Raw genomic sequence first — 23,220 nt, 5'->3', positions numbered from 1 at the left:
TGAGCGCGTGAGTCATCAAGGTTACGGTTTTACCATTTGGTAGAAACAGCTGAGTCAGACGGGGGGGGGAGGGGGGGGGCAGTCTGTCTCTGGCTGTACGTGGACCGCTACAGTCAGCGTGGATTTGGGAAACCATGACACAATCCCCCCCCCCCACCCATAATGGGTTTTTTTGCTCCCCTCGCTCCCCCACCCTGCCCTCCCAGTCTTGTTTCGTGGTGCTGAGTTAAGATCTCTTCCCCGAGCTGCACAGGAATGACTGACACGTCCTGGACGTGTCTCCGGGAGGCTGATAAAGGCGGAGGGGGCAGCAAGGCGAGCGGGCAGCCCGTTTGTCTGGCCAGGGCTGATCTGTGAGGCCTGCCGCCTGGGGATCGCTGATAAGACGCCCAGGCCTAACGCCGCACCTCACCCCGCTAGGCCATGCATGCCCTGACCTGCCCCAACCCCCCCTAACGCCACACTTCAAATCCAACCTCCCCAGCTGTCTGCGTCACGCACATGCGGATGGCCATGCCCTCCCTTCGCCACCGGGCGCAGCCTGGAGCAAAGGCGGCCTACCTCGCAGCTACCTACGCCTGGTCGCCGCGAGCCGCCACGCACGGCACTCTCTTCCGAAGGGTTCTGCCTTCAGACATTAACTAACCAAATACATTGCAAAAAACACTCCACTCTCCCTACGCAAAAACACGTCGAGGACATTCCACGAACGCAAAGGAGCAGTGGTCTTCCTCTTGCACGGATAAGGAAACGGGATGGGGGTGGGGGTTGGGTTCTATTTTAATTTTTCGCATTTAGAGCGGAACGAGCAGCAATCCGCTGGCGAGCTTTAGCGCTGAGGAGCGGCGGTTTGACTACGCAGACGCACTGGAATTGGCGGAAGCGCCGTGAGGAGCTCGCCGTCACGCACGGGCGGCGCGTGACTGGCCGCGACGTGCGCTCGCGCTGCCGGGCGGCTGCTGAGGACACCCGGCTCTCATTAATAATGCAGGACCTTGGCTACCTCCCGGCTCCATCGCTGTCGTCCGGGGCAGGGAGGGGGGCCAGGCTGCCAGATACACTCAGATAGGATAAAACTGTGAGCTCGCTTCGCCGCCCCACACTCACAGAAGTTGTGCTCTTTTATAGCATGTAGGGGGCTATCCGTTTCCACTACGCAGCTGAACACTGTCTTCATCTGTAATTGTATATTATGTCTGGTCTAACATTTCGTCAGTAGCTGGGAAACAGCTAGGATACAAACTGCTCTGATGTACAAGTCGAGGTTTGAGTTCTGCTATACGGTCTGAGTACCGGCGGGGTTTGATCCAAACACGTTGTGGTGCCGACGGCAACGTAATCTCAAAAGAACAAGGCGAAAATGACACAGAGGGTGGCTGGTTTTAGTCCCAGGCATCCCCTGATTGTCGCGTCCCCCCTATAAATTGCTGTGAAGTTGCACGTCTCTGCATGGACCTAAAGCAGCCCCACCTGGGTCTTGCAAACTCTGCACAGGCCTCTGCTTAAGTGGATCTCATGGAGAAATTCAGAATCATTTCATTTGTTCTTATCTCCTTCAGTGTTACTGTGCCTCTCATCTCCTCCCTGGTTTGTTTCACAGTTATGCATGAAGTTGTATCAAAACAAAGCAAACCCCAATACTTTTTAAAAACTACTTTCTAATGCTTCAGTTTTTTCCCCCTTGTTTTCGTGGAATAAATGAGGGACAATTCAGAAAGATTTATATGCTTTTAACCGCAGTATTTTTTTACCAGTGGTCTGCAGTTGCTTTTTTCGGTACTCGGTACACCTTTTTAAAAACGCCATGCAAAGGAGCTGTAGATACGGACACAAATACATGCAGTCATTTTTTATTCACAAAAAAAAAAAAAAAAAACAGCCCAGGTTTCTAAATTAACACAAACATAACGGAGTCCTTTCGAGGGTGCAGTGGGGGCGGCGCGGTGGACCCCCGCGTGCGGTCAGAAGCATGAGCCTCTCCGGGGACACAGCGACTTGGGCCCGCCGGACCGCCAGTGAAGTGTGTAGGGGAAAAATGACAGGCGGCGTTTTCTGCTGTCATCTGAAAACTACGGTGGAAAATGAATCTTCCCTCATTTTTGGGAGTTTGGGCCACAGCAGTGCTGTCAGACTAAAAATCTCTATTCAGTCATGAATCGCAATTCTATATTGTCAACGTTTCGCTTTTAATATCAAACACTGAGCAGTTTTCAAAACTGTTCTTCAGTCACGTAACAAAACAGAAATGAAACAAAATATAAAAAAATAACCAATCGAAAAATACAGAGGGTTGTAAGTAAAAACAATGTTGCTGACATACAAGAGCGCTTGTCATTAGCTGCTAATCTCTTAAAATATAGCTGTAAATTTACATTCTCTACACAAGTACAGTATCTTTCCACACAGAAACGACGAGAACACCGAACACAGAGCTTAGCTGATTGTCCGCACACCTCAGTCCCTCATTACAGTTTGGCGATGAGAAGTTCCATGTCAAAATGACTGAAATCTGCTGGAAAAACGACAAAAAGGTACCAAAACGGAACATAGAAAAGAGAATGGGTTGCCATAGATCTCTGTACATTTATTTTTGGTTCAGGAATATGAAGGTGCATCCATTAGTAATATGCATTTTGACTTCAGCGTTTTGTGGTTCAGCCAGGGGGTCCCAGGCGCCCAAGACAATCCAAGCTGGGGAGGGGGGGGGGCAGGGGGGGGGTGGAAGGGGTGCCGTCACACTCCACTGGCGAGCGTCGGGATCACAGTCCTACTGGAACCACCGGAACGCTGCCCCCGCCGGCAGCATCACCTTCTTGGAAAGAGGAAAAGAGGAATCAGAGTCATGGATCTGGGGGGGGGGGGGGGGGGCGCTGACAACACTGGAGGCGGGTTTCCATGACAGCCAGAAGTCTGCGGGAGGCTGGGGTCAACATCAGCCCCAGGTCCAGGTATCAGTGCATCATTAACCCCTTTCACGTACGACGCATGATTTTACACCCCCACCCCCCTAAACTGGTGTTTAATACAAACAGGCGCGTTTGACTTTTGCTATGTGAGCCATCCAGAGTTTTCACTGTAACGCTTGTAAATCACGAAGGCTTCTCACTAACCCTCCGGAATGTTCTGCTGGCCTTGCGTTCCTGGACGCTCTCACCTGCTCCGCCGACTACCTGTCCCTATTCCGTATTGCACTTTTTCTCTCACCTCCTCTCCCAGACCCCTCCCTTCCTCTCCCCCAAGCCCAGAGAGCAGCTGGCTTAGTTAAGCGTCACGCCAAGCTGTCCCAAACAGACCTTACCCCCCCATTCCCCCACCCCCATCACAGCCACCCCTCCCCCTACGCTCCTGCCCCTCCCCGGCTGCCGTGAGCCATGGCTCCAAGTGAAATCCGATATGCCCCATTCATTATTTAGCCACAACGCACAACACATCCCCTCCCTGCTCCCCATCAGTGAACCGGGGGCTCTCTTCTATCACCTGTTTTTCCCCACCTCCCCTATTTTACGGTCATCTGATTCCACATGTCTGTTGAGGCAAAAGCGATCAACGACAAACGCACCTGAGTGAACTTGTGTATCTGTGAATGAGCGTCTCTGACACTGCTATGTGCGAAATGCGCAAGCTGCAGGCCTGACGCGTGATGAACGCACATGCAGGTCAACGTGCATCCACATGCCTCTTACACGTACAGCGTGCGCAGATAACACACGAAGAACCTCACACCATTTAGATGTGACACGAAAACGGCTGCATAAATGTGCACGTCGACAGATATGCGTCACACACAAACACGTGAGCAAACTAACGCAAATAAACACACACAAATGGTAGCATAAATGTGCACGTCGACAAATATGCATCACACACAAGCAACGCAAATAAAAAAACAATCTAACATACCAAAGCATGCAGACGGAAACAAGCTCACAGGACAGAATATGCCAACATATTTTATCACTCGATAACACCATCTTTAAATTTCATATCAGTGTATAACTGAACAAACAAGCCCACTCCATAAATCAAAAAAATCAGCTGCTTAACAACTTCACTTGACAGACAAAGCATGTATCGCCACGCTGGCACGGGCTGCGATTCTCAAGCCAGAACACAAAGTGAAAGCTATCAAAACATCCAAACAAATGATCCATTCATTTACAGTAATCAGCTATGACACGAACACCAGCCAGTTATAACAGAAAACGCACTTAGCGAGTCGGCTAGCTTGTAATACGATTCCGGCTCTTTCATCTGCTCACCTGTGGAAAAGGATGCTTGGCTCCAACTATCCCACAGCATCTCGAATTCTGGCGTGTGAGTCAGGCCTCCTTTGATTTAAAGATTTCCGAGTCGAGGCAGAGAAATAAAAGACGGCCCTGATAGATTTTGATCGGGACCGGCCGGACGTGTACTGCGCGCGACATTACCCAGCCCCTCCTCCCTCCCCCCATGTTTGGCTCCCGTTCTGTCCATCTTCGTCCTCACTATCTGGTATCGGACCGGCCGGACACGTACCGCGCGCGACATTAGCCAGCCCCCCCACGCTTGGCTCCCGTTCTGTCCGTCTTAGTCCTCACTATCTGGTATCGGACCGGCCAGACACTTACCGCACGCGACATTAGCCAGCCCCCCCACGCTTGGCTCCCGTTCTGTCCGTCTTCATCCTCACTTTCCAGTACCGGGACAGCTGGGTAATTCGCACGGCCTTTTAATTACTGTTCGCGGCTCTTTTCAATAAGAAATGTGCATTTCGGCTTTCAGCCTTAAGGTGCCCCTGACATAACTGTCTTCCCTGTAGTGTATGAGTCCCCCCCCCCCCCGACCTTCCCTCGTGCCCCCCTCTCGCGACCACATCTGCACACAGCACCTTCACCTCAGGTGACCCCCCCCCCCGCCCCTTCGGGCCCCATGCTGCCTGGCAGAGGATACGGACTCTACCCTGTTTGCATCCCGGCTCCTACGGCGGCCTTTCTGGGGGGAGGAAACGTGAAACTCGGTCACATCCCTCCTCAGAGCCGGCCTGCCAACGGCAGACAAAGGGCAGCTCGCAGCTGCAGCAATAAATAAATGAAGAGATGAATAAATAATCAACTAGAGACAGTGAGGATGAGCCAGCTGACCACACATGTGCCCCTTCCGAGTGTCCGGGGACCGCTGCAGGCCCGGACGCTGCCGGCATCCTCGCAGACGTGTGACGGAACAGACAGAACGGGCAAACTACAAAAAAACATGTGCGTGCATACAAAGACAAGTGTAGCCAAAATAATATGCAGCGTTCACCTCCAGAAACACACACGTTTGTGGATGCATTACCGTTTGGTGCTGAACTGGTCTTACCAGATCAGACTCACATGGTCTGGATCATGGCTCCCTTTACTGTTCCTATAGATACATGTCAGGCCCCTCATGGTCTGGATCATGGTTCCCTTTACTGTTCCTGTAGATACATGTCAGGCCCCTCATGGTCTGGATCATGGTTCCCTTTACTGTTCCTATAGATACATGTCAGGCCCCTCATGGTCTGGATCATGGTTCCCTTTACTGTTCCTGTAGATACATGTCAGGCCCCTCATGGTCTGGATCATGGTTCCCTTTACTGTTCCTGTAGATACATGTCAGACCCCTCATGGTCTGGATCATGGTTCCCTTTACTGTTCCTATAGATACATGTCAGACCCCTCATGGTCTGGATCATGGTTCCCTTTACTGTTCCTGTAGATACATGTCAGGCCCCTCATGGTCTGGATCATGGTTCCCTTTACTGTTCCTGTAGATACATGTCAGACCCCTCATGGTCTGGATCATGGTTCCCTTTACTGTTCCTGTAGATACATGTCAGACCCCTCATGGTCTCGATCATGGTTCCCTTTACTCTTCCTATAGATACATGTCAGGCCCCTCATGGTCTGGATCATGGTTCCCCTCGTTCTTCCTACACATACATCATACGTGTCAGACCCCACATGGTGTGTCAGGTCCCACGGGATTGCTACGGGTACACGCTGTGCTCCATCTCCCCGTACTGAGCCGCTTCTCCACCAGGCCGCCTCCTGCAGCCCTTACATTTCTGTTCATCTGCGAGGCTCCTAAAATAACGACAGACGCCTCCCACCAGCGTGGTCCGGCTCGCCACGTCCATCTCGGCCCCGTTTTTACGGCCGCCCCCCTGGGCTACCGTGAGCTTTCGATGGAAAACAGCCCAGAGGTCTGGCTGGCAGCACCCCCTCCCCTTCCAAACGAGCCCTGCCACAGAGCTACCGTTTCAGAACCTCTCCCCTGCAAGATTTACGGCGCCCAACTCGCATGGACACATCAAGCACACGCAGTAGCACTCTTATTATCTTCCCAGAAGCCGTAATCCATAGTGCGTTACGAAGGAAGGTGCGACTCATTTACAATCAAGACAATTACCGACCAAATATTCACTCAGGCTATTTAGTAACTTGCAGCCTTTTGGTTTCTCGTGCTTGAAGGTGCAGCTCTGGTATCACGCGGCATGTTTTCACACCTACGGACCTACATGCGAATTGGGCTGAGCCTGGCGGCAGTTGTTGCCGGAAGCTCTGCAGGACGTGCCCCAATACGCCCAAAAAAAAAAGTAAAAATGCACACGTACACAAAAGCGCGGTGCAACTCGACCCCTTGTCCATTTTGCCCGATCCACACACTTTCCAAGCAGAGCCTGACTGATCACCTGGTTTTCCAGTCGACAGACAGCAAGCGCACTTAAAAAGCAGCACAAAATAACAAGTCCGCTTTAAAAACAAAACTCGAACCCTAAGGTTTTGCTCTCCCCTCGAAGCAGAGCATGATGGGATATGCAAAAGCTACTGAAATCCCAACATACCTGAGCATGTGCTTCTACTTTGTTGAATCAAGCATCCTTATTTGACTGAGTAGGCAAAAGTAAATAAAGAATAAACATCTTTTTATATATTTTGTATGTGTGTGCAATATTATTTTTAAGTCTACACAATATATGACTTAAAGTCTGGTGTCTTTTTTCTTCCCAAAGACTAAATTAAATAAACATAAGAGTGAATGAGACTTATGATATTTGGGGGAAAAAAATCACCTTCTTGGTATTGGGGTAACTTAGATTTAACTTAGAGTTAGCAAACGATGTAAACAAAAATTTGTGTGCTGTTTTGAGAACTTCAACAGGTCACCGTGACCTCAGGACGGCAGGCAATGACCCCGGCGAACGACCCCCACGGACAGCCCAACATCATGACCTGATAGAGATGATGTGTGCCAATAAAGCTCGGCTAGGGTCCGATTCCACTAGCAAGTGCTCGCCTGCGCCTACAACTGGCCGGACTGGTGGGGTGTTCCTGGCCTTCAATGTCCTCCATCAATGACTCCGCGAAATTCATTCGAACCAGAACCCGACAAGTTCCAATGATGAATCTGTGTGTTCCTGTCCTCAAGTCCTAAAGCCTCAAGTGATCCGATGTGCGGCGATGATACCGAGAGTGAAGTTCACAGAAGCTAAAATGACTATGACTGTATGACATTTCTTTTCAGACTTGCTCTCAGAGACAGTCACATCACTAATCTGAAGGTTTTCGAAGAACTGTTCTACCTGTGTCACAAACGATGACGGCCAATAGCCTACAGCAAAAATAGTTGTTTTTTTCCCTCATAATTGCATGTATTAACCAACAGAGCATAAACACGTGCGGCCAATCAGCTGTTATGATATGAGCGATATGTTCACTGGAAATACTACAGAGAAGTAGAAAAACTAGCAATTATACACAATTTGATAGCATACTATAAAATTACAGCTACAAGTGAATAGTGCTTAATTTATTTAGCCGTTCGCTGCATTTGTGTGGCACGGTGTTAAATGCCCAAGCTGCTTCTTCTGTGCAGGACCAAAGACATGTGCCACCATAAAGTAGGCCGAGTAATTTTTCCGATGTCAAAACCGATTCAATGAGTCCATAAATAAGCAAATTCTAAACTAACAAGGATTCATTCTGTCTTAAGGCAGCTAGGAGGCATCTCTGCATTTAGCGACGATGTAAGGAACTTCTTCATTCTTTATGTTTCATCTAGCTTTTATTTCGGGAAGACAAATAATTGATAACCATCTGACTCAAATTCGGGGGGAGCAAAATTTTTATTCAAATTACATTACAACTATTTCATCTTATGTTTAAGTATCATTTACAATCAAACCCCAACAGACTAGATGCAATTTTTTTTTTTCTTACACATGTCAGTTTTACGAAATACTGTGCTTATAAAGTTTAGCTAGATATTTAGCCAGTTAGCTAATCTTGCCACAAATTGGTCCCATGGACAAACGTTTAAACATAGACAATTACAAAAAGTATGTAGATCGTAGCAGTAAAACACAGTCCAGAGTACCATCATCTATATGCAATTAAACTCCATTGCGTGACAGACTACCCTTCAAATACAATATAATTGATGAGATTATGCAACTTGTAAGGAATTAATGAGATATCAAGCAACATACATGTTAAGAGTGACTGTTCAGAGTTGAACCTGACGTAACATGAACTTTGGAGCAGAGAAATCTTCAGAGTCACGCCTGAAGGTGGCAGAAGCACTACGTTGGCAAGTGCGGTGAGGCCCAGGAGCAGGAAAAAGTCGGACCGGCCCGATCCAGACCACGCGCAGCAAAGTCCCTCTATGAGCCTACGCTTTACCGGCTACACGCGGCCAGAGAGTTCCTGGTGGCGTTGGTGCAGTCCCACACTGTGTAATAACCAAACAGGTCCCATTGGCAGTGTCCGGGCTCTGACTCCACGCAGTTCCTCGGGATGATCCGCTAACGCAGGCCCACCCCCCGAGCTCACCCTAATCCCGAATCCCCCCCCCCACCCGACACGACCTCAATCATCCTGCAAAATATCCCTAACCTCACACTTCAGATGGAACCCGGAAACCCCCCCCCAGGGGTGAAAGTGAACACCCCCCCCCCCCCCCACAGCATGCAGGTTATCCTGACACGTCCTCGCTGGCTTCTGACATGACTAATGACACCGTCCTCTTCGTTTCGAAACCATGGCGGGGGGTGACCGTGATGTGGGGGGGGGGCACGGAGGCCCTGCGGACACACGGCGGGGATGGGGCGCGGGCTTGGGGAGAGCAGGCGGCGGCAGTGACACCTGGCGCCTCAGATGATGAGCCTGGTGCCAGATGGACTGGGTGTGCCAGTCACAGGCATCTCACACGCACACACACACACGCACGCACACACACACGCACACACAGACACACGCACGCACACACACACACGCACGCACACATACACACACACACGCATGCACACAGACACACACACACGCATGCACACAGACACACACACAGACACACACACGCACGCACACACACACACACACACACACACACGCACGCACGCACACACACGCACGCACACACACACACACACACACGCACGCACACACACACAGACACACGCATGCACACAGACACACACATGCACACACACACTCACACACAGACACACACACAGACACACGCATGCACATACACGGATACGTACACACGCAGACGTACACACAGACACACAGACACACGGCGCTCGGACACGGACCAATCGCCAATATAGAAGATTGTGTTTAGGGGGGATATTTTTTTTAAGCCGGCTCATTTGCAGAGTGGCCGTGTGGGGGGGGGGGGGTGATATAGAATAGAGATGGCCTACACTTGTCAATTTGTACTGGGGGGGTGGGAGGAAAGATTAAAGGGAATCCTGTGTTGCCTGTGTGTGTGTGTGTGTCTGGCCCCGAACATCCTCTATTCCACCACCTGTCACTCCCCGATATCACAGCCTCATCCCATCCTATTAGCTCTTAAACTCCGCCCACATCACACCCTCACCTCCTAAGCACCGCCTTCCTCCCTGTCTGATCCCAGCGCTGCCCAGCACTTCATCCCTCAGCCCCTACCCGGTCTAATCCCTCCATCCAGAGCCCTTTTTTAACGCCCGCCTCCAGGAACCCTCAGCGCCTCGACCCCCTCGGTCGCGCCTCACACCCTTACCTCCAGTGCAGCGGACGGCTTCTTTTTAAGTTCCTCGCATTTGCGAAATTTACAGATCTGGTGGCCCGTTTTGCGGTTCCGGCAGCTGCTGCACTGCTCGCAGTTTATGCGCCGACGGCACGGCGGGCACATGCCGCAGCGTTTCCGCTTCTTCTTGCCCGAGCTGATGGCGGAGGCCAGCTCGCTCTGCATGGGGTACTCCGCCAGACCGGCCATGTGCAACGCGCTGTCGGCGAGGAAGACTCCGGCGGGCGTCATGATGAAGAGGCCCGGGTTAAAGGGGAAGCCGCCCAGGTAGGGGAAGTCCGCTGGGCCGCCGATGGCGTCGGCGCCGGACACACCCTCCAGGTCGCCCAGGCCGGCCGCCTGCTCGCCAGGAAGCAGCATGTGCTCCATCCCAGCGCGCTTCAAGAGTGCTGCTGCCTGCGCAAAGTGGAGTAGCCCATTCTGTGCTTCAAGAACCTGGTCCAGGGTCCGCTCAGCCTTGCTCGGCACCACCTGCTGCTTGTCCTGCGCCGTGCCGGAGTTGCCCTTGGGCTCACCCCCTAGAGCGCCGTTCTGCAGCAGTCCGTTGGAGCAGCTGGCGGTGTACTGCGACAGAGCTCGTGACTTCTTCAGGCTCTTGCTGAGTGGCTCGCTGATGATGCCGCTCCGACTGCGCCGCTCGGCGACGGGGGCCGGCGCCTCCTCGCCGCAGCTACTCTTGTCCAGGCTCTCGGCACTTTGGCTCCCCTCTGGTCGTCCGCCAGACATGGTCCAGCGCGTGCGGAGGAGGGGCGTTTGCTGGCGGTCTTGTTCAAAGCCCAGGTGAGGGCGATACCTCCCCTGCTGACGGATCGGCCAATCGAAGCCCTTGGTGCCCTCGACCCAGCTCTAAATCACTACCCTCATCCACATCTTCCCGCAGATGAACTGAAAACTGCGGGAGGAAGACAGGAGAGAGAGGGAGAAACGTTAAAGCGGGGCTGGCCAGTGAGAGAAAGCTCAGTGACGGGCGTGCGGTTGGAATAGGCCGGACCGGGCTGTTGGATAGTTTCTGTCCAACCCTCGAGCGCCCTGTACATGGTCACCGTTTGCCAGGAAGCAGTCATATAAGCCAGGGGGCAGGTGGAGGGAGTGACAGACCTGGCAGATGGGTGGGGGAATGTCCTGTCCTCCCTCTCTTTCTGAATCAACACACCCCTGTACATTTATCCGCCATTAATAACAGCCCAACATGAAAACCAGCGGCTGGTCACCTCACACGCTCCCCATTCATGAATCGCAGTCTGGACACCTGCTCACCTCACTCTCACAGGAGCGACTCTGAAGAAGGAGTCACTCTTGCAGACCCTGTGGTACAAATAATACAGACACACATACTGCATGTTGAGAAAAAAAAAAAAAAAGACGACGTCTGGCTAAGTTAAGTCCGGAGTGTGATCTGACCCAGATAAACATCACTCTCCGGTACATGGTACCTTCCCGCGCACACAGGTACAAATCCGTGTTTGTATACCTCAGTTCCTCGTTCCTTAAACGCCATCTGGCTGACGTGCTTCTTCCGGAAGGTGAGCCCCCCAGCTACCCCCCCCACCTTGTTTCATCGCTCCACTGAGCTGAAGCGACACAAGCCATCCCTACTCATGCTTTATCAAGGAACATATTATTATTTATTAACTATTATTTCTTCTCCGCCTAGCTATTGTTAGCCCCCAAAATCTGCTCACACTCAGTCATTAGATGGGTGTTTTTCTTTTTTCCTGAGGCATTTCAGGTCATGTGACTTGAGCAGGGCCCCCGCTGGTCCCCCAGGACTTGAACCTACAACATCCCCGTCAGCAGGCCTTTCTGGAAAGCAGGGTCCGTAGCGGCCAGGCCGGCGGTAAAGGCAGCCGAGAGCCTTCGGCTGGCAGAACACCTGTCCTAGAAAAGCCCCGCATGACGCAACCCGCGAGAGGCCCGGCATGCCGGTACCACCAGCCCCGTCGCCGGGGTGCCATGTGAGGCGCCGGAAAAGAATAAACCCTAAATTTTCCTGACCTGTCCTTCAGAAGCCACACGAGCACGGCGGAAGCGCGCACACACACACACACACACACACACACACACACACACACACACACACGCAGGCACGCACTCGCGACACCGCAGAGAAACGCCAAGGAAGGGGGCCGTGCTGGACCGGCCCTTATATGGCAGACAAAGGCGAGGGGAAGGACGGAGAGGGGGGGCACAGTGTGTGTAAATTGGAAGGCCAGAATTAGTAGGAGGTAGAGCTTCAAAGGCGGGAACGCAGCCCCCGTGTTCCCAGCAGCACAGGGCCTGCGGCGCCAGCAGAACCGGGCCAGGCCGCTCGCGCAGCACAATGCGTCTGATCAGGAGCGGGCCCCCCCAGGCCCTCACGCTGCCGCCGCCCCCCTGGCTGCCCTCCCTCTCGCTCCTTTCCTCTTTCACCTCGTTCTTTCTTTCTTGGTGCCTTAGTGTTAAATGATCTACCAAAAAAAAAAAAAAAAAAAAAAAAAAGATTAAAAAAGATTAAAAAAGAAAGAAAAAATGGCAGGACAGTGTGCAGCCTATCAAACAAGGCCGTCCTCCCGCTGATGGGGAAACGAGGCTTCCTGTAATACCGACTTAAACACCACCACCCCGCAAGCGTTCTGCAGGTAGGAGTCCCTGTGCGGGGCCCCCTAGAGGAGCAGGAGGGGGGCCGCACCATCATATAAGAGGGCCAGATGCAGATGCACTACAAAAAAAAAATAAAAACAAACAGCCACACTAATGTCAACAAGCAGCACTTAAAAAAACGGGGTAACTCTCATGACATCACATCAAAGTGGGCTATAACGGACGGATGCCAAATCGTGGACAGCCATTAATACATAACCTTACATATCCGAGTTGAAACAACGCCTGTGATTGGCTGCTGTCACTGAGGAGCACGTATGGCTGTCAGTGCCAGATTCCCTCAATAATTAGGCAGGAATGTGTTGCTAAGGGTTCAATTTAATAAAAAATTCAAAACAATTTGATCGGGGGCGGGGGGGGGGGGGGGGAAATCAGTGCAAGACATTTACGCAGGGTCACGTTTGAATTTTTGCACCCTTTTCCCGCTGGGTGATCCAAAGGAAAGCCAAGCGAAAATGATTTAGAATACAGCTCCCTAAGCCCGATTTTACTGTACTTCTGAAAGACGGGGATTCCTGCGCTGATCCTTAGCTTAAGGTAGGAGTCAGAAAAAATTCCCCTACATTTTATACCCAGTAGCAATAGCGAGCAGTGAAATTATTATTATTGTTGTTGTCATAGTTTTTAATTAAGCAAGCCTAATTCAGTGAAACGCAACCTATTTCATCACGACACCAGCATGAAAAGACAGAATGACTTTGCTAATTACACAGTCCTAAAAAAATGTTGGTCGGATATTTCCAATCTACTCGCTACGTCTTTGAACTCAATTGCTTAACTAAATGGGGTTTCAATTACTTGCTTGTTTGTTCTGCATTTTGATAGATATCGTCTATGTCATAATTGATTGTAAATTGACCTGAAAATGGGGCATCTTAAATTAACTTGCCACTGCTACAGTTGTCTTCCTCTCTTTATTATAAATGATTAGCCCGATTCATTACAATAATAGCAGACCGGCTCAGTTATCGGGTTGAGAATAAGATCCTGCCGCTTCTTCCGTGCGATTCACCATCGGCGTTAAATCAGACGTACAAACTGTAAAAAAAAGAAAGAAAAATCTTCTAACTTCTAGTTTAGCGGCACAGTCACCGAAGACCTCAATGCCTAATATGAAGGCAGATTTCCGCCGAAATGTGACTGATGTGACAATTGCCGGATCACCTCGGAATAGCTAAATATTCTCACTTTATAGGTTGACAAGTGTAACCATTAATAGCACATCAGGCATATAAAATGCGAATCGCTTTATGATCAAGAGGTCAAATTATCACGAATTCCTGCCCACTTACAGAAGCAACAGCCTGGTATTTTTAGTCAATACTTCATGTGCGCCCAAAAGCCGAAACTGAAAGCATTACTTCAAAATATCTTTTCAGCGTTTTCCTTGTTGGTGGGGGGGCGCAGCTATCCCGAAATCGTACACGAATAACACCCGAGCATTAAGTTGCTACTCCATATCTGGTGGGGGGGGGAGGTGTGCAAGTTATACATTTATTAGCCCAGGTAATGCACAGCCTAACGTACTATTTGGCCCCAAGCGCGCGTTCACGCCCGTGCGCAAGCAGGCGCGTTCACACACACAGAGGCATACATCGGACCCAACACACTGCCCAAACGTTAATAATGATTACTCTTATTATACAAGTAATGCTGCGTATTCTTCCATCGCACATCCGATTAGACGATTCCAGCGCACAAACAAGCCCAGATGCGAAACAACAGTCTAACGAGGCGCCGTGAACTGAAGTTAAGGCGCCGTTTAATTGCAGGCAGGAAAAGAGGCAGCGAAGCAGGAGCTACCGAGCGCGGATTGCGGCAGCGCCGGGGGGTCGCAGTAAATCCCCGCACGCAGCAGCGCTCGGGCCGCGGACATCGCGCTCAGGCGGCGGCCAGATCCCTTCGTGGGAGCAACAAAGAGCACGGAAATCCGCCAAAGAGCAGCGTGCTCTCCCCAAAGTCAAAATTAAATACATCGGCCGTACACATAGGTATGCTGTACTAAGTACATTGATAAAGAAAGCATTTCCACGATTAATACATTTCCGTAGATAATATGCACGAATTCCCCGGTACGAAAAGTTCATTCTTAAAAGCAGGGGGAAACTTACCATAATATTTAAGCACTTGACACGAAAATCACGACTATCATAAATCACCATCATGGTAATGAAATATAAGTGACATCATTTATTTCGGCATATATAACGAGAGCGTCAAGTTCAGCGCCTATCATAAACAGAATATTTAACACTCCGCATTTTTACACACCGACCAGTTAAACACCAAATAATGCCACGATGTTTTTAAATGAGTGTTACAACAGTAACCGGTCTTGGAACACGTTTTTAAAGAAGATAAATGACTTAACACAAAGTGCAAAACGTAAATCTGTAAAACGCCAAAGTCAACGGTAACGCGTGTCTTAAACGCGCACATGCAGTAAATGAGCCCGTTAGAAATTTGATTTAACATTAAAGCAACACAAAAATACCTTTTGTCTAGACTCATTGATCTGAAACCGGGGTCTCTGCGGTGCCAGCACACGGTCTGCAGCGGCACGTTTGGGTAAATCACGAAAAAACATTCTCCCGTTCTCCCTGTTAACTTGATCGTTAGGAAGATGACATCCCAACTTTCAGCAGACTTCAACAAAGTATGATTCCCCCCTTCAATGTATCTGCATATTTGCAAACACAGGCCCTTTTCATTCGCACCTACCAAAGCAGATCCGAGCGGAGGGGAGGGATCCCACTGTCCAGGCGCCCCGTCTCCGCGCCTGCTGCGGAGATTGATGCCAAAACCAGGGAAAAATTCAAATTCTAGCCCAGTAGAAATATTACCGCCCTCGACCGAAATAAAGGCGAGGGAAATGGAATGATAAATTGCCGTAAAATGTACTTTCTCGGAAGCGAGCTTGTGGGCTCTCCAACCTTTCGGATCTTGCAATCCCACCTCTACATCCCTGCTTGCGGAGAAGAACATGCAAACACATTTCATAGATTTTTGGTGCTTCACGTAAAAACCGAACTGGACTTCCCGCAACGTAGCCGCAAAATAATAACAATAATAATAATAAACAGCAAATCGCGAAGCGTGGTCCTTACGAAAGCATCACAGCCCGTTCGTACGCTTGTCGACCTGTGCAATTGTTTGTTTTTTAAGCGAAACACGTGTTGATTTTTACGGATGAGAAACGATTCTTTCGGCTGATGCTCGTGCCTGAAGGCGCTACTTTGCCGTGTCTGGCTGCCGTTCACGCAAAATATGTTTTTGTTCTTAGCAGAAAGCAGCTACATTTTTAGTCATACCTCTTTAAGACGGAAGTTTTCTTTCAAACACTCTCACTTCCAAAAGACATCCGCTGGACTCTCCAGAAGAGTATATTATTTTAAATTATGCACTTGATGCGCCGAGTTAGTGAAGATTAATTGCAAAGCACAATGGTCTTTACTTCTTACTAAGTGTTTTATAAGTGGGATAAGGGTTGCTATAATAATATTATTAAGGCACAATCCATCATTTTAGCAACAACTGCTACTGAAGCGTGGAAATGATTACTTAGACAGATATGTCTGTATTAAGGCACCACGTGTCTGACTTAAGTAAGGAAAAATGCGCATAACTCTTAATGACGTCACATGCCGGAGAGAAACAGCACTTTGGGGTCTTGTCCTTTTTCTGTTTTACGTACTCAAAAGCCCAGCAGTTTCATTTGCTTAGACGTATGTTAAGCACACAAAAACAAAAAGTTACAGAGACTGCCTGAAATGTACCTCTGTGCGCTAATATTAATCATGTTGTCGGTATTTTAGTTAATTCACCCACATGTTTCTTAAATAATGATTCAAGTCAACCTAAGGTTTAATGCAAGTCAAATAAACAAACCGCAGCTCTTATGTATATGGGGGACCGGTCATTACCCGACAGATTTTCACACACTGGATGTAAAAAGGAGCCTGTTGGTGTATATAAGCTGCGATGGTCTGAGGTGCAGTGGCTCGGGTCCGGCACTCGCTCCTCTTCTCGCTCAATAGCAGAGTCCACTCCACCTCTTGTGAATGTCCTGTCTGCTGGCAGGCGGCCAACTGAAGTGTGTGGAAATGACACCGCCAGGGCGGCAGAGATTTTCCTTCATTTCTCTTCTTCCCGATCGCAGACGGGCTGACATTGGCTGGAAAGTGGAGCAGCTCGTCAGGGACAATCAATGCGAATCGATCGTGCGGGTTCAGGCTCCGTGCTGGAAAATAACACAGCAGCCGAGCTCGGGAGGGAGTGAGATAAGGGCTGCTGCTGTTTGTGTGTGGGGGTGTTCAGCCGCTAGTGGCGGCCAGGCTTGCGCATTCAAAGACACTCTGAGAAACGCAGAGGCACACTGGCAAACAAAACTAGGCGTTAATACTCAACGTGGGGCTGCCTGGACGCAAACTGCACGACCGAGCTACCTTAACGTGCATTGTCGCAGGTTTGTCGTCTGGTTACTCTACAAACCAGAAGTGATCTAGTCCGGTGTGTCTTATGACTTTCGGTTGTAATAGTTTTCAACAACTAAATTCAGCACATTGCTACTAGTAATATGTAGCAAACAATGATTACAGCCTGTGTACTAGTTGTTGGTCTCTCTGATAAATCAAGTGGCCCTAAAACGTGATTAATTTTCATTCTCGACAACTATACCGTTGTTATGAGCACAATTCAGTGTTACCGTTACTGATATTATAGCACGCGGCCACATACGTGTTGTGCATGGGAACATGGCAGCGCGTGTCTCTGCTCGACCAGATAACCGAAGCGATATTAACGTGCGATAAGCACGAAGCAGGAGTCGTAAGTGACGTTGCTGAACCGCCAGGCGCGACCCTACACGACCCCATAAGCGCAACAGAATATGCCTGAAACTCAAACCATATTCTCCGCTCCATCCCGTCCCCGTGCGAGGACAATTACTTCTATTTCACTAGGAATTTGTTATGTTTAATATATTTTGACAGTCTAACGGCTAAAGGGAAGGGCTCCAGGGGATTCCTCCCTAATTGTCTCTAAATATTTTAAAGGCATTAGTTTCATTAAAGTTATATGAATGGCGTTCGCGGATTTCTTAATGCAGCACTTCATCTTGATAATATAGGAAAGGTGACGAAAGCTGCTGCCGTCCTTTTAAGACCGTGATGTTTTGCGTCGTTGGGAAATAACGGGGAGAAGTTCTGTCAGCTAGATATTTCCGCACGATGGTCCCTATAGCGGCTCTACGCGTGAATAAATTGCATCCGCATTTCTCCGTAATCCCTCGGAAGGAAGACCGTTTACTTGGGACCGCTTCAGGAGCCCGATTTTTCGGCGTCTCCCATGCAACACGCACCCCTATTGCCCTCGCCTCCGCTTTTCACTTTTGGAAATGATTGCTATATAGTGGTTCACCACTTTTTTTTATGGTCGGCTCTTGCCAACTCCCGATTTTTATCAGCAAGCAGAGGGGACTTCTGGCCTGTTTGTGTGCCTTCATTCCGTCCACACTGACCACATTCTCTATCTGCGTCCGACTTGCCAGCATTCCCGTCTTTTCACCCCCCGGTAACATCTCACTGTCATGGAAAAAAAAATCACCAGAACTGTACACGGGAAAAATACATTTAGACGTTGGTCAGTAACTGAGGCACTTTATCACGATAAAATCTGACTGTTAGGGTAGGTATATAGCCTACGGACTAATGTGCGTGTGAATTAACTCACGCGTGTGTGTTCTCCATGCTGAGATGACTGATTAACCCAGTCAGTTAAGGAATTTGATAACAAAAAAATCCATTGACTATCATCACTTTATATTAGGCTTGGGGGAAGCTGTGTTGATTCCAAAATCGTAGGCGATGGTAAACCTATAAGATTATTACACAAAAAAACTGGAATTAGGGTCAGCGGACGTCACGCACTTCTATCTGAGCGGCTTGGCAAAGGGGTAACGTGACACTCGACCTTTATCGTGCAGGAAGAAAGTCAATATCTTGTAAAACAATTGTCTATAATTGCTTGTCTGTGACCCTCTCCTCGTTCACAATAACACGAGTCTGTACATTTAAGATATAAAGACGAAACCTGGCTACACAGTGAAAGTACGGCATACATTCTCCAATAAGCAGACTAGAGACCACGGTATTTGAGTACAAGGACCACCTCTTACTTCTGTTTTTGCTGATTCATCTCACCTGGGACACGTGTCTTCCTATTTACATTCTCCCTCACCCCCTCCCCCACATAAAGTCTATTTCAGTTTTAATGTATTTTTTTTAATATCCTGTTTTCTCATTTACTGACATGTTTTACTTTGGGAGAACATAGTTAAAAAAACTGGATACATTTTATTTCCTAATTGTTGTTTAATAACATCTCCTGTTTCTATATAAAGACCTCCAATGCAATAAATTAGGCTATGTCTTCAGTAATATTTTTCTGCTGTAAAAATCTTCATCTCTACGATATTTGCACAATTATATATATAGGTTTTTTATCTTTATATATATCGCGTGTATCTGTGAAAGGCAGCAGCTGACGGCTGATCGCACAGCTGCTCTGGCTGCGTAGGTTTAGGCAGCAGAGCCAGATGTGCGCGTAGGTAGGAGAACAGCGAGACGCGGGCCGGACGCCGTATCGCGGCTGCTCTGCAGCCCCTGGCCTCAGCCACCCTCCTTCCTTTGTTGTGTTCTCTCTGTAAGGCAGGGCGGCCACTGAACCCTTCCCTGAGATGGGGGCGGGTGTGCGGGTAGGGGGGGGGATTAGTGTCACATGGCCTCCTCCAGCTAGACACATGACCAGCACCACAGGAGTGCCCAAGGCCAACTTAAAAAAAAGAGTAGCGAGAAAGAACAAACGTCCGGTTTCTCAGACGCTGAGGAATGTTGTCAGCCAGCCCTGCAAACAAACAGTCCCCGCCGGTCCCCGTGAGGCCTGCTCACCTCCTTCTCTTCTCATCCTCACCCTCCTCACTACTCACACTCCTCCTCACACCTCAACCTCCCATTCCTTTTATCCACCTTCTTTTTCTCTTTTCCTATTTTTTTAAGCATCTTTCCCCCGCCAGTCGTTGGTCTGGTGTTCGTTACACTTCTGGAAAGTTAAACAGCCCATTTTGTACTTTCGCTATAATTTTAACGAACCGCGTTTTTATTGTTAAGCCTACACGCATTCCTTAAACAGGAGCGCGCGCGTGTCATGTAAGTCAATTGGTATTAATTTTTCTTTTTGTCAATACATGTGTCGAAGTTCAAAGGTCTGCAGAAATAAGTGTAGCTGTCATCAGTGCTGGATCGTTGTGGAATCTGGTTTCTCAAGAACCTGAACGCAACACAGTACGGCTTGTGGTCCAATACGAGCCAGTCAGACCATTAAAAAGCATGAAGATATCCTCCTGACTTTAAAGCGCACACGGACGGTAAACCCTGTATCACAGTGCCATCTTCAGGCAGAAGACGACAAAAGGCAAAAGCGTCTTGTTAGGTATTTTCAGGTTGAACGGAACCTCATAAAACAACGAGTTGACTCCCCCTGGTGGTAAGAAGTAGGAAATGCGGTTTATCTGCCACACATCAAAGGTTTGCGTAAAAATGTGGGAAAATTATATGAATACTTATAAAAGATAAAACAGATTACAGACATGCTCGAAACTCAGCAGCTGGAATTTCTCAGGGATGGAATTTCTTACTGCCATATACAAGTACTACGATTTAGTACTACAAATAAGCCGACTATAACGCAAAGCTTACTTAATATTGTCGTCCCTCGGTTTTCGTGGATAACTGGTTCCAAGACCCCCGCAGATACCAAAATCCACGGATGCTCACGTACCATATATGAAATTGAGTAGCATTTGCATATAACCTGCTCACATCCTTGTTATTCTTTAAATCTTTTAGATGACTTTTAATACCTAATATAATGCAAATGCCATGTAAAAAGTGGTCATACTGTACTGTTTAGGAAAGAACAAGGAAAAAAAAGACTTCCTGGAATTTTTTCCCAACTGAGTATTTCCTATTCCCAATTTTTACGACTTCATCGGAATCAGAATTCACTTCACTGGCCCGGTTCATCTGCACGTACTAAGGATTTGTTTCAGTGGTATTGCTGTTTACATTCACAGATAACAGAACATAAATTAAGTAGTAATAGTAAAATAAAATACTGCTAAGCTGTACGGTATACTACCAATAAATATAGACTTTGTAACCAAATGAACCAGTTTACTGTTAGTGTGCAAGGCTACTCACTCTCAGCGAGTTCAACTTTAAGGGTGCATTCAGCGCCCGTCCAGTGCATGTCTGCAGCACAGGTATGGAAGGAGGCCTCCAGTACGCGTGCACTGGAGTTTGCGCATTCTCCCAGTGTTGCCATGGTTTCCTGGGCATACTCCAGTTTCCTCCCACAGTCCAAAGACATGCGGTCAGGCTAACTGGCTTCTCTATCCTACGCATAATGTGTGACTGTGTGTACGCATATGGGTCCTGTGACAGACTGCTCTATCCCCCCCCCAGTGAATCTGACCGGGATAAGCAGTTAGACAGTGGATGGATTTTATTTATTCCCCCTCACAGTGGTGCAGTGGGGGTACGGTTATGAGGCCAGCATGCAGTTAAGTGGGCTATGCCTCCATGCCTGTGATCAGAAGGTCGCTGGTTTGCGTCCTGCCTCAGCAGAAGAGTCGTATCTGTTCCCCCACCCCCACCATGGGCCCTGCTGCAGGTGGCTGCCCTTCCCTGCCAAGCTTACACTCACCTACATGCATGTCATGGGGAAGAAGAAAGTTTCTCCACAGGGATCAACGAAGTGTTACTAACATTTATCACAATACCCTGGCAAATCCAAGGGCCCTTGAATACATACAATCGTTGGTGGCAGGGTGACATTTTGTCAGGGGGCAACTAGCCCGACTGCGAAGGCTGTGTAACAATGAAGCACACCTTCCCTCCAAGAATGAAACCTGCAGAATTCAGCATCGCCATTCACCCAGGCATCAGGTCAGACCTCGCAACTCGAGTTCCACCCCCGATTTGTGAAAGACGATGCATCGGATATCGTTGCGACTGGCGTTTCAGATTCAGCTGGCGCTGCCAAAAGAATTCTCCGAATTCCCAGAGTACCGTTCCTTGAGTTTCTCTGCACCGTGGACAGAAACACTTGTTTAGGTGTCACACAGAACGCTTGCCAGGTCGTCTCCGTTTCTGTTTGTTCATAGGGTGGCGCGACATAATACCACTGCCGACTGATGAGTGAGCCCCAGGCGAGCTCCTGACGAGGAAATGCACTATGGGCGCTCGCCTGGGTGACAGGAACCCCAGGAGCTCCACATCCTAATCAGCATTCTGTTCTGTTCCTGTACTGGCGTCGTTCGGGTCCGCTTTTCCCGGAGGAGAAATCAGGCAATAGCGGAGCAATCATCCGCACAAGGGGAAGCTCTCCTTCCTGCAGGGGCAGGGCAGGAAAGCATTTTCCTCTCCTTACGTTCAAGCCAAATCACCTATAAAAATATCTCGAGGACGAGCCAATGTAAAGCTACAGGTGTTATACATCCAGATGTTTACTTTCCACAGGCAGAGCAAGACAAACTCCGTGCATATAAACTGCGGTCAAATTCATGATGAGGAAGAGCGTCTCGCATCCTGCAGGAACTGCGGCGAAGCGGACAGCAACGCCCTACTCTGCATCCTGTGAACTTCCACGTTCCTCAGAGGAGCTTTGCAGGAACAGGACATTCCTAAACACAAAGACCTTGCTGCCCCTAGAACTCAAGACCCCCCGTTCACTGCATGCCACCTCATCATCCTAGAGCCATTCAAGGGGACCTTTCTTCCCCTGCCGGCAACTTTTCTGTAGGCCAGCTTAGTGTACACAGACACCGTGTGAGCTAGTACTATTCTGGGCACTGGGAATTAAATGCACTCCGCTGATAAGTACAGTTTATTGGCTGGGATGCAAGATTAGCTAATGGGTACCAGCCACTCAGGGGTCAAGCTAGTCATTCTAGGAAAGGAATTTCAAAACATACACAATTAGCAACTATAATTGCGACAATTATGAACGAGCATTACAGGCGAATCTAATCGGTATATCCTTTATTAACAGCCTGAAAGTTCATACTAGATAACACTGTTGCTCTTAACCTTGAAGGATCACATTATTATTCAGTGTAATTACTCATGTCACTTTTTTTTTTTTTTTACTTCAGATGTTGCTTTGCAAATCGTAACGCACAGATTTAAGGAGAAAGCAGCCTAACAGAGACCTTGCAACATGGTCAATGTCCCTGGTTGGGGAGAATGACTAAAGCTACGACCTCAGAGATGTAAATTAAAAGCATTAAGGTATAAAAATAATTTAGCTACGAATAAAAAAAAAAAAAAAAACTAAATCCACCCCCCTTCCATTGTTGATCGTCTTTGTAAAAACCCATTTTATCCTGCATAAGACCCTATACTCAAGCTGTCAGGCGACTAACACACACCATAATCATTCATACAGCAT

The 23,220-nt window shown here is 48.7% G+C and overlaps 1 protein-coding gene across 4 annotated transcripts; it reads right to left on the bottom strand.

Annotated features, from left to right (window-relative positions):
• Positions 1-1,834: 1,834 nt before the first annotated feature.
• On the bottom strand, positions 1,835-17,611 carry cxxc5a (CXXC finger protein 5a). 4 transcript variants are annotated; one of them, XM_048995090.1, is made up of 3 exons: positions 16,023-17,611; positions 10,045-10,963; positions 1,835-2,812 (listed from the first exon to the last, which is right to left on the bottom strand). In XM_048995090.1, the coding sequence occupies exons 2-3, from the start codon at positions 10,795-10,797 to the stop codon at positions 2,768-2,770; spliced, it is 798 nt and encodes a 265-aa protein (XP_048851047.1). In that variant the 5' UTR covers positions 10,798-10,963; positions 16,023-17,611; the 3' UTR covers positions 1,835-2,767. The 4 variants fall into 4 exon arrangements, with proteins under 4 accessions (XP_048851047.1, XP_048851043.1, XP_048851048.1 ...); XM_048995086.1 differs by lacking the exon at positions 16,023-17,611 and adding an exon at positions 15,433-16,001; XM_048995091.1 differs by lacking the exon at positions 16,023-17,611 and adding an exon at positions 15,433-16,001 and having other exon boundaries at positions 1,835-2,809.
• Between the last annotated feature and the right edge of the window lie 5,609 nt (positions 17,612-23,220).

Source organism: Brienomyrus brachyistius, chromosome 24, assembly GCF_023856365.1.
Source record: "Brienomyrus brachyistius isolate T26 chromosome 24, BBRACH_0.4, whole genome shotgun sequence".
In the NCBI taxonomy this organism is placed as follows: domain Eukaryota; kingdom Metazoa; phylum Chordata; class Actinopteri; order Osteoglossiformes; family Mormyridae; genus Brienomyrus; species Brienomyrus brachyistius.
The sequence above is the reverse complement of the archived record's forward strand: the minus strand, read 5'-3'. Positions and strand labels throughout refer to the sequence as shown.